Here is a 12,231-nt window from a genome sequence, read left to right on the forward strand (position 1 = left end):
ATGTATGAAATTTACCATTTACATTTATTCATTCTAGCAACCAGGAAAATTAAACATGAAAAACTTTCAGTTAGTTAGCGAAGCAGTAGCGAAAATGAATTTCGGTGGTGATTCTTATTTGCCGATTTGTGAAAGTGGTGATAAGGAGTCTAAGCGCTATACACAATTTGATCATTCTCAATTGGATGGTGATGAAGAAGACTCTGAGGAGTTGGCTGAATATGAACAAATTTATGAAAATGAAGGTAACTTTATTGCATTATAGTTTTCGCGTATTTCCTTACAACGGCATATTATTTTCCAGACTGTACTGAATCTGATAGTTGTGCTAGTTCAATAGAACGTAAAAATCGCCAACAAAATGCATACTATAAACAAATAAATAAAAAACCACCCGTAAATAAGAAAACAAAGAAAAAGAAAGTAGCCATTCCGGTACAAACTCCAAGAGTACCTACAATGTTTGGTTCATACGTCAGCCCACCAGAAATACCATTACATTATCAAAGAATGGTTAATACTGAAAAAAGTGAGTCAATCAATAACAGCATCTTATAGATTTGATATATTTTTTTTAACAAAAACTCTTATTTTATAGAAAAAATTGCCGATTCCACAATTATTAACGATATGATAAAGACGGATAAATCACCCGAGGTAAGTGTGAATAGTGTGATATTCCTCGAGATATTTAACTAATAAAATTGATTGATGGCTTTCACAGTATACTATGGTACCAGATGGACCAGTGATGTTCGGTGCGCCAGAGTCCCTTAATGAATACAATATGAATGCTAAATGTTTGAAGGAATTTGAAAAATCAGAAAAGCGCCGCATAAAAGAGGAGAATACTAGATTACGTAAACTACAAGAAAAAGAGAAGGAACAAGAAAAGAAGCTGAAACGTAAACTAAAGCAAAATTCCAAGGGTTTTCCCGACACCGAATCTCAATTTGAAAAGCTTATGATCTCCGATAAAGTTGAAATTCCTATATTTTTGATAAAATGTATTGAGTACATAGAAAAGGAGGGTCTTGATTCAGAAGGAATTTACCGTGTTCCTGGGAGTCGGGCTCATGTGGACCTTTTATTTCAAAAATTCGAAGAAGGTATGTGAAATAGATTATTTTATATGTCATTTTTATACATTTGATTTCATCTTACACAGATTCTAATACTGTTATTGAGCTTTTGGATATACCTGTGAATGCTGTGGCAACGGCTCTGAAGGACTTTTTCTCAAAACGTTTGCCCCCACTATTTAGCAAGGACATAATTAAGGAGCTGGAAGAAGTAGCAGGTTAGTACAAGTGTTTTAACACATTGTCAACATTTCCGTAACAGTATCGATAACAACGATAAGTAAAAACTGAAATTACAATCGTTTTTTAGGTAAAAACTACAAAAATTCAAAGTGGACTTTTGGTTAACTTCAAAATTGACTTTACGACTTTTGAACTTTTTTATGTGTACCAAGTGATTTAAAATCTATAATTCCTCGCATATGATATCTCCATTGTGTGTATGTTAAACTATCAAGTTTATTGTAAAGTTTAAAAAAGCTTTGGAGAATTTCATACCTAATCTCTGCCCAATGTCCCCACATGAGGACACCTTTTTTTTATAAAAAAAAGTGAACAATAATTTTTTATCGATCACATGGAATGTTACCGGAATGTTAACAGGATTAGGGCCAGTTTCTCAATGTCTTGTTATTAATTATCGTGTCGATAAAACAGCTGATCCCATACAAAAATTTTACTAACCGGAGGTCTATCCACCGGATAAAATTAATCGGAGGATGAGAAACTGGCCATTACAGTATAAAAGGAACTAATAAAAAAAACTGCCACAACGTGACAAATAGGGTAGTACAAAAATGTAAACAGTATGGCATTTGGTGGTACAACTTGACACTAGGTTAGGTTAAAGTGGCAGCCCGATTAAGTTTCAGGCTTACTAGACTATTCAGTCCATTGTGCTACCACATCAATTAAAAGTACCTATTACATATGGGCACTTCTAGTTTTAACCGCTGAACCTTCTTGATTATTTTCTTCTGTTGAACCAACCAGATTGTTCCAAAAACATTAGCAGACTGCTTAAGTTAACGTTTTCCAGATCTGCTAGCAATCTAAAGCTATATGCCCCTAAAATTCGCTTACTCCTTACACAAAATGCAGGGCATTCACACAAGAGGTGTTTAATTGATTCCTTTTCCTCCGCATCATGACAGCTCATACAGTAGTCATAATACTTCGCGCCAATAGTTTTTGCAAAATCGCCTATCAGACAGCGACCCGTTATAGCAGATATCAGGAGTGAACTTTACACTAAAATGGCACAATTTGCCACCAAATGTACACTAAAGTCGCAAAACAGTGCTTCCGGTTTGGATTGGATTTCGGTATACTTGGGACTTTTTCTCTTTGAATTAGTTTGTGTTGATAAGTAATTTCTTATAGATAATGCGTACCCATACGTTACTCCGTCGTTTGATAGAGATAGATAGAAAATTTTACCAAAAATCTACCAAATTAAAAAATCTATAAAAATTTCCTCAAAATTTCTATAGGAAGTACAAAAATTTGTCAAAATTTTATTTCTACAGAAAATTTTGTCAAAATTTTATTTCTATTGAAAATTTTGTCAAATGTTATTATCATATTATGACATTTTTCAAAATTTAATTTCTATAGAATCTGTTGTCAAAATATTATTTAACATATTATTACAACTTTCAAAATTTAAATTCTATAAAAAGATTTGTCAAAATTTTATGTCCATAGAAAATTTTATCAAAATTTTATTTCTATTGAAAATTTTGTCATTTCAATAGAAAATTAAAACATGTTTTATAGAATTTTCAAGTTAGATATTGAACATGAGTTACTTTAAAAAATATTGTTAACATTTTATTTCAATAGAAATGTTCCTTTTTGTGCCGAAAGTTTATTTCTATAAATACTTACTTGGGGAGGAATATGTTGCAAAATCTACAAAAACATCAAGAATTCTATCAAAAGTAAAAAAATCTACCATTTTTGGTAGAATTCTACCAACTATGGTAACCGTGATGAGTACTGACATGAGTGCTACTCATATGAAGCATAAAGACCTGGTTATGCACAGTGGTGCCAACTGTTTTGAACTGAAGATCGTCAATTTTTAAAATATTTTTCGTCAAAATCGTCAATTTGTCCCAAAAAATTCGTCAAAAAATCGTCACCCACAAAATAGCTGAAAAAGGAACAGATTAAAAGTTTTATTAAAAAAACATTAATAATTCCGTTTAACCCTCTAATTAAGTCATCTATTTTCCAGTTTTTAAACGAAGATTAATTGAATTAAATTTTTAATTAATTAAAAGTAATATTTCTGATTGTGAGTACATGTACTACGTTGTTTAACAAAATTTTCTTGACAGAAAAATGTCATATTCTTCAAGCGAATTTAAATCCTTATTACTGGCTCGTGTATAATTTTTATTATTTTATTTATTTATTTTATTTATTTAACTCATTTTCTATTATCGGTAATGAATAAAGTGAATTTAACTAAACCAAGACAAAAGAATACCTTGCAATGTTTAAGTTTCAAAGGAATTCCGCATTTTAGGTTTATTTATATTGATTGCTTTGAAATTTCTTTCTACATTGGAGACGGTTGGGAGTAAACTGCATATAAATTGTCATATTTTGAGATTAAAAAAGCTTGTTTACATTACACCTTCGTCAACTTATAACTACATCACTTTGAAAAATCGTCAAATCGTCATAAAAAACGTTAAAAAGAAACACTTGTGTCGAGCATTTTAAAAAATCGTCAACTCATAACTCCGTTGTTTAAAATCGTCGTCAAATCGTCAAAGGCAAAATTTACCATCAAAAATAGTCAAAATGACGAAAAATCGTCAGAGTTTGCACCGCTGGTTATGCATCCAAAAACAGGTGGTAAGCGTACCGTGGCGTGTCAGCTGTTTGTTTTACGACAGCCCATACAAATGATTTTCCAACGTTTGCACAACGTAAGTCGCTTCTCAACTTCTGTTGACGGTAGACTACTTGGCGCTGGTCGCTACTCGCTTTGTGCTTGATCAATAAAAAAATACAAAAACACGTAAAAACAGTTACAACTAACTAAGTTATAAAGGAGATAAGTGCAGTGTCTTTGTTATTGTTTTGGATAAACAGACAACTAGAATTGGAGTGAAAATTACCTTTTGAGTTTTTTTTTATTAAATGCCATAATGGAGGGCGAAGATCCGCCTCCAAGGCTTGATCCAAAAAAGAGAAATGAGCCCCCCATAAATCGTGAAAATAAAAAATTCAAAAACATTCAACCAAACCCTCTAGTAAATGAAAAATATGTGCCTTTTTTAAGAAAAGAAGACAAAACTTCTATAACAAATGAAAACCAAACAAAAGTAAACAAACCAAGCAGTGTAAACTCGGGTGAAACTCATGAAGAAGAGGTGCATTATTATAATTTCTATAAGAACAAACAAATACTTTATCCACAAAACCATCCAGGCCCCTTTTATGTGCTTGTGTCCTCAGAAGTGCCAGTTTCTACAAGAAGGAAAAACTCAGAATTACATTTGTATGCCAAACTGAAAAGAGCTAATATAAATGAAAAATTCATATCAAAAAATAATGCTTATAATACCTTCCGCCTATCTTTCAATGATTCAAACTCGGCAAACAAATTTGTTCTAAATGAAAACCTTGAATCCCTGGGTCTAAAAGCTTTCATTCCTGACCGTTTTTTACAGAAATTTTATATAATCAAATATGTGCCAACTCAATTCACTGGTGAAGAAATTGTTAATGAAATTGTGATCAATCCAGAAAACAAATTCGATACAGTATCAATCGAGAGATTTAAAATCAAAAATGAGAATGGCAGGTATGTACCATCAGAAACTATTAAAATTGGCTTGATATCGGATACTCTTGTAAAGGAGATTTATATGTTTAACACCGAGTTATACGTTCCGCAAGTACGGCTATGCAAAAACTGCGGTAGGTTAGGCCACATTGCGAACAGATGTCGCTCAAGGAAACGTTGTTTACTTTGCGGTCAAAACATTATTTGCCCAAACAGCTGCTTAGACGTCAAATGCTCTCTCTGCATGTCCACAATTAAATGCCAAACTATTTGTCTCACTCCCAGATGCATTCTCTGCAATCAAAATGACCATAATGCAATGGATTCTGATAAGTGCTACAAATACAAAGATGAAAAAAACATCAGACAATTAATGGCTCTTTCCAATCTGTCAAGAAAAGAATGTCTTCAAAAACAAACAACTTCAAACTATTACGCTATTCTTGATGAGCCGCAATACGAAAACGAATATCCATCAATATCTATGAAAAACAAAACTCCAACCAAATCTATAACAGAAGAAATAAACAGAAAAATCACAAGAATTAAATACAGCAAAATAGCCGCAGCTTCTCCCAAAAGATTCTTGCCTTCTGCGGAACCTGATATAAAACTCCCCTCCAAATCAGTTTTTCGACATGAAAGTTTTTCGAAAGTCTCTGAACTGGAAAAGTTAGTCTCAACCTTCACTCAACAAATGTCAGCAATTCTCACAGCAGCAAACTGTCAAGAAGGACTTTCTGCTTTAAATTTCTTTCAAAAAGCCATAAATAGCACATCAGCAAATTCAAATGCACATACATCTCAATCTAATCACACACATGGTAAATCTACTTCAATACAATATACAGAGTCTTAATAAAAATAAGAATCTTCTAGATTTCTATCTCAACAAATTACAAATTTATATATGTCTATTAAGTGAAATTTTTAACTATGAAGGAAAGGATACTCAATCTAAATTAACAAATTATAACATTATTTCAAAGAAGAGGAATGATAACTACGGGGGTGTCGCGATATGCCTCAAAAAAGAAATAAAGTTTAAGAAAATTAAATTTGATACTAATTTGGACATCTTGATATGTGAAACCACCAACCTTACAACTAATATTACACTTGTGTCGGTATACTTTCCTCATTCCATACAAACTGCAATTTTAAAAAATGAACTTGAAAAACTCATATTTCTTTTTGAAAACAAACCAAATGTTTTCATATGTGGCGATTTCAATGCCAGATCAAAAATTTTTGGCGACAGTTTGGATTCCGTTCGCGGTAAATTGGTTCAGAAAATTTTTGAGGGTTCTGTTTTCAGATGCCTCAACAATGGTGACATAACGTTCAAAAGAGACTTGGCAGAAATGTCAGGATCGGTCTTAGACCTATCCTTTACAAACACTTACCTATCTTTAACATGGAAAGTCATAAACACTACACTGGGGGGCAGCCATCATTTCCCAATTCAAATTACATGTCAAGAAAACTCCATAAAAAACAGAAATTTTCTCTCTAAAGCAAAACTCCTAAAAAATCTAAATCAGTTGGTTTTCTCCACCGACGTTGACGAAATTCACATGTCACTTAAAATCGAAATTGAAAACGCTACTTTTAAGATAACCCCTAAAAGAACACCCAAGGCGTGGTGGAATGATTCGGTAGAAAGACTATATCGTTTACGTCAGGCAGCGCAAAAACGTTTTGATTTTTGCAAAAGCAGCTCAAATGCAGAAGATCTTCAACAAGCGATAGCGAATCTCAGAAATGCAATTAAATTTGCAAAGAGGAAATCATTTACATCAAAGATTGATCACCTAAATACAAATCCAAACTCCAAGTCACTTTTCAAGTTTGTACGAGGATGCAAAAACTCTTCCTTTACTGACACATCCTCCAACTGGAGTGAAGACAACAATAATAAATTCTTAAACAACCTTAAGGAGAAAATTCCAAACAATATTACTTCTCACACAAGACTAGATCACTTTGAAGTTACTGAAGATTTCACCTTATTGGAGTTTTTCAAGATCCTGAAGGAGAAAAATAAACCATCAGCGGCAGGTCTCGACGGAATCACCTACGAAATGGTTAAAAATCTCTCTGATGAAGCAAAACGCAACTTACTTACTGCATTAAATAAAGCATGGGCAAAATGTGAAATTAATGAAGAGTGGAGGAAAATTAAAATAATCCCAATTCCGAAAAGAGGCAAAGATCTTACAGATATAACAAATTTTAGACCTATTGCTCTATTACCAGTTTTGTTAAAAATCCTAAATCTAATGATGAAAAATAGACTAAACGATTTTTTGATTAAAAATAATGTTTTGCCACACAGATCCTACGCATATCAAAAACATAAGTCTGCGGCTTCATGTTTTAATGACTTGCTACACTCAATATCAGTATACAAGGAAAAAGGCGAAAAAACTATTATCATGACACTTGATGTATCAACGGCATATGAGTGTGTTGACATCAATATTCTTACAAACATAATGCTGAATCTGAATTTTCCCCAACACATCATAGCTTGGATTCATTCATTTCTCAGCAGGAGAACTCTCATCATGGGTAAAAACAGTATAGACATATTCAATGGCATTCCACAAGGTAGCTGTCTAAGCCCAACTTTATTCAACATATACACACTGGGTCTCCATGGAGTTGCAGATGAGAATACGGATATATACCAATTCGCGGACGATTTTATAATCTTAAGCCACGCAAAGGAGTTTAATAATGCAACAAGCATACTGCAAAACAAAGCTTTAGAGTTCAACTCGCTTTTAAAACAACTAAAATTTCAAGTAAACATTGAAAAAACTGCTGTGATGTACGTTGCCAAAGGAGCCAGGAACGTTCCGCTAATCTCCCTTGGGGGTAGACTAATACGTCCACTAAATTCAATCAAATTCCTTGGAAGAACAATAAATAACAGCCTGTCACTCAGAGATCATTTTAATGATGTTTCATCATCATGCAAGTCATCTCTCAACGCCCTCAAAATGTTGACGTCACTGAACAATGGACTGCATCCAACCATTGCCAATAATGTGACAAAGTTTATTATTTTTTCCAAAACAGAATATCTGGTATCTTCAATGGCAAATGCTCCAAAATATCTGGATACAAAAATTAGAAGCTTCCAAAACCAAATTCTCAAGAGGAACATGGGTCTAACGAAAGATACTCCGACGCATATAGTTTATGCACTAGCTGGTATAACTCCACCAAAGCAAAGAGCGCAGTACTTGGCGGCCAAAGAACTGTTAAATTTAAAGATATACAATGTAAAACTTTATGAGCACATAACAGGCAAAGTCTCAAAAAATACTAGTATGGGTATGGTCTACCTAAAATTCAAAAATATTCTAGACCAAACTAAAGTAAACAACTACATACCTGCATCCTCAAAAATACAAATACGGTTAAATGTTTTTCCATTCAATAAAAACACCTACAATTCAACCTGTCTATTAGCTCTGTACAGGAAACAAATGAATGAACTTAAGGGAGAAGGATATTGCATATGGGCGACTGATGCTTCTGTCAACGAAAACTCAACGGGCTGTGCTGCCTGTAACATTTCTACAAATGAAAACTTTCTTTTTCAAATACAAGCTAAAGTGTCTTCTCTCACTGGCGAACTACATGCTCTCAACAAAGCCATCGACATCATTATTGAAGACGGGATTGATAAAGCTGCAATTTTCACTGACAGCAAAAATGCTTGCATTCTCATGAGAAACAATACTGCCCACAATTATATGATTAATGATATAATTAATAAAGTCAACAACTCCTCACTATCGCAACTAGTAATAGTCTGGACTCCTTCTCATGTAGGAATCCAACCTAATGAACTGGCAGATTACTACGCCAAACACGCCGCAACAAATGGCTCCATAATTAACTCAAATTTTTCAATAAAAGATGCCCAACATGCCATTAAAGATTGTCTATGGAAAGAGTGGAAAGAAGAATATCAAAGTATATCTCTTCACAAAGGAACATACTTTTACCAATTTTTCAACGAGCCACCAAAAAATCCATGGTATAAAGACTCTTCATTAACACCTCCAAGCATTAAACTGATAAACAGATTACTCTCCGGTCATACATACTCTAAACAATTCCTTTTTAATATGAGACTAATTGATAGCAACATATGCGAAACTTGTAACGCTCTTGAAAACGAACACCATCTCATCTTTCACTGCAACAAATTTGAACAAACCAGAAAGAACTACATCATCTTTAAAAAATTCTCCAACTTACCAACATTACTGAAAAATGCGAAGACTGCCGACTTAAACGAACTTATCAGTTTTATTAATATAAACAACATCAACTTATAGAAAAGTTTGTCGGAGATATGCGCAAATGCGATAACCAGTACTGGTGTATGAATACTAGCTATTCGACCAACCCCACAAACGTGGAATCTAAATCCGAAAAAAAAAAAAAAAAAACGTAAGCGTGTCGTAAGATTCATAAAAAAATGTACGTGTCGTTGTCGTATCAGCTGATCAAAAAACAGCGTCATCGATGAAAATGCGATTAGCCTGAAAATATATTTCATTAAAAATGTGGTATTGTGTTGTTGTTTTTTTTTTTTTTTTTTTTTGGGTTAAAATGGATGATGAGAAATTAATATTTTTCGTGAAATTCATTTAAAATGTAAAAAACAATCTTTTTCTGCCAGTTTTTGATAGTTTGTTGGTACGTTTTTTTTTTTTTCAAGTTACCTAATCTCCCAAAAATCATACGTTGCCGTTATGTTACGGCTACGCTACATTTTTAGATGCATACACACACAATTTTTTTTTGATTTCAATCACGAAAATCGTGGATTCAATCATTTTTTAAATTGAAATATCTTCAATCACGAAAATGATAGTATCATCAATCACCCATTTTGATTGAAAACCAACACGATTTTCAATTAAAAATTTAATTGACTTTTATCACGGAATCAATTAATTGTGTGATTGAATCAATTAAAATTTTAATTAATTTCGCGACAAAAAACAATCAACTATTTGATTGATTCATTTAAATTATTAATTGATATGGGCAATAAATTTCAATCAAAAAAATGCATATATTGCGCCTCCAATATCTTATTTAGTTTTATTTGAAATAACAGATTTATTTTATTTTTCTGTATTATGCTATAGACTAAAGAATTTTGTTTTTGTTATTTGTGTGTTTTATTCCAACATAACTTAGACATACAATTATGATCAATAACAACTAATGGTTAAAAAAAAAAACTATATAAATCATTATCTTCCTTATAATATTAACGATGTCAACATGTTCCTTCTAATATTTAGATGCGCCTAGATTTCTAATAAATCAGCAGTCTGTAAGCTAAAATAGTTTTTCTGGAAGTAAACAGAATAATTCGAATTTAATTTTGTTCAATTAAAATTTTGTTAAACATTACCTGCATAGAATATCCAGTTCCAGGTTGTATATTTACAATCTTCTTTTGCAGTTGTAGTCGTTTAGCATAAAAAGGTGTATTAAGGACCTAGGTAATTTAATTTCAGTAACAAATCCTTTCCAAAATTTCCACACATTGAAATCGTCTATTAAAATTTGAACCAATCAAAGACAAAAATAATGGCAAAACAATGTTGTATTTGGTATTATATTGATGATACTTTGCAAATTCTGGAAATAGAAAAAAAAAATAAATGGAAAATACATATTTTTATTATTTTCGGATATTTTTCATATTTTAAAATCCAAAACCATTACATAATTCAGCTGAATTGATTGGTCAATTTCATGAAATAAAATTGGTCACTAAAAGAAATGAATAAAAAATATATTATTTTAGTCAGGTTAATGTAAACAGGCTTCAATAGAAAATGGTATTCACATTTCACAATTGCTTACCTTCAATAAACGTAGATTGTTTTCCATTTTTACAATACCACAAGACACAAATTTCAAATGCGTTCTGTCATATATTTTTTCAAACGTTTACCACGTGGCCATTTGTTGTTGCACACTTTATTTATTTGCACCCTTTGCTATGATTTGTTATTGCGTTCGAAATATTTATGCACACATTTTGAATGCAGCAGACAGAATGTCGCCAACCATGTTTTTCAATTTACGCGAAAAACAAAAACCCAACCGTTCGTTACGAGTTACTTCCACAGACTGATCTCTCCATCATACATTGTTGAATAAATACCCATTCTCTTGTTCTCCTTTCGCTCTTTCCATTGCTCAAAATTATTCAATTTCAATCACAAAGGTGATTGGATCAATCACATGTGTAATTGGAAACGGAAAAATTTTAATCACGTTTGTAATTGAAAATTATTTCCGAATTGATTAACAAATTGATTGAATCAATTAATATTTTAATTGGAAACGTAACAAATATCAATCATTTTTTAATTGGTTTTTATTCGGATTTGATTAAATAATTAATTGAATCAATTAACATATTAATTGAATCCGTTTCCAAATTCAATTAAGTGATTAATTGAAAAAATTTCGGTGATATTTTTTGTGTGTAACCAGGCCTTAAATGATAGATAGCTCGGTTTCTCTCTGTGAAAAAAATATATCCCCTCCAAAAATTATTTTTCGTAAAGAGTACATCCGCTCAAATCAAAAGAGTACATAACACTTAATCAAAAAAGTCTCCGTACAAACGCTTCATTTTCTATAAAAAACGGTATATTTTCTTCAAATAGAAATGGAGAAAAAAACTAAACTACAAATAAAAGTAATGACATTCCATAGTATTATGTTGCGATTTTTTTTTTTTGTTTGATGACAACCCTAGAATATAATTGAGCAACCATGTACCCAATAAACACAAACGTTAAAAAATACTACATTTCAACAAAATTTCAAACATTTTTTCAAAGGATAAGGGTATTATGCAAGTTGAGAAATTGTTGAGAAAATGTTCTCAACAAAAACAGTACAATTAAAGACATTAGCAATAATTTATCTACTATTAATATAGTATTAATAACTGGTTAAGAGAATTTGAAACAAACGAATACACAATAATTTGAGCAATTAATAAAAAATTATTAATATTACAAAAAAATATATATAAAACAAATTATTAATTAAAAATAAGAAACAATACAAAAATAAATAAATAAAACTAATAAAATAAATAATAAATTTTTATGTTATCCCGATATCAACGCAGGCTGGTTTTTCGTCCAAATCAAGAAAGAAATTTCTTTTCAATAGCATAATAATACACTCATAGAAAAAAGTCTGCTAAAAACAGCAGTCGATGACTGCTGTTATATTTTTGTAATTCAGGGCCTAATGAACAACAATTTA

General features: G+C 31.8%; 1 protein-coding gene and 1 long non-coding RNA gene across 6 annotated transcripts in view; one reads left to right on the forward strand and one right to left on the reverse strand.

Moving 5' to 3' along the window:
- RhoGAPp190 (Rho GTPase-activating protein 190) overlaps positions 1-12,231 on the forward strand; it is a 55,817-nt gene that overhangs the window by 34,192 nt on the left and 9,394 nt on the right. For all 4 annotated transcript variants that reach the window (XM_075302768.1, XM_075302770.1, XM_075302767.1 and 1 more), the window contains 5 exons: positions 38-245; positions 305-529; positions 599-657; positions 725-1,109; positions 1,169-1,300. In XM_075302768.1, the coding sequence (XP_075158883.1) occupies positions 38-245; positions 305-529; positions 599-657; positions 725-1,109; positions 1,169-1,300 (1,009 nt within the window). The remainder of the gene's footprint in view (positions 1-37; positions 246-304; positions 530-598; positions 658-724; positions 1,110-1,168; positions 1,301-12,231) is intronic.
- Positions 4,462-5,206, reverse strand: LOC142232065 (uncharacterized). Of its 2 annotated transcripts, none has more exons than XR_012721003.1 (2): positions 4,669-5,206; positions 4,462-4,571 (listed from the first exon to the last, which is right to left on the reverse strand). It is a non-coding gene; the product is annotated as an uncharacterized LOC142232065 (long non-coding RNA). The 2 variants fall into 2 exon arrangements; XR_012721002.1 differs by having other exon boundaries at positions 4,462-4,612.

The sequence above is a fragment of the Haematobia irritans genome, chromosome 3 (genome assembly GCF_050003625.1).
Source record: "Haematobia irritans isolate KBUSLIRL chromosome 3, ASM5000362v1, whole genome shotgun sequence".
Taxonomy (NCBI): domain Eukaryota; kingdom Metazoa; phylum Arthropoda; class Insecta; order Diptera; family Muscidae; genus Haematobia; species Haematobia irritans.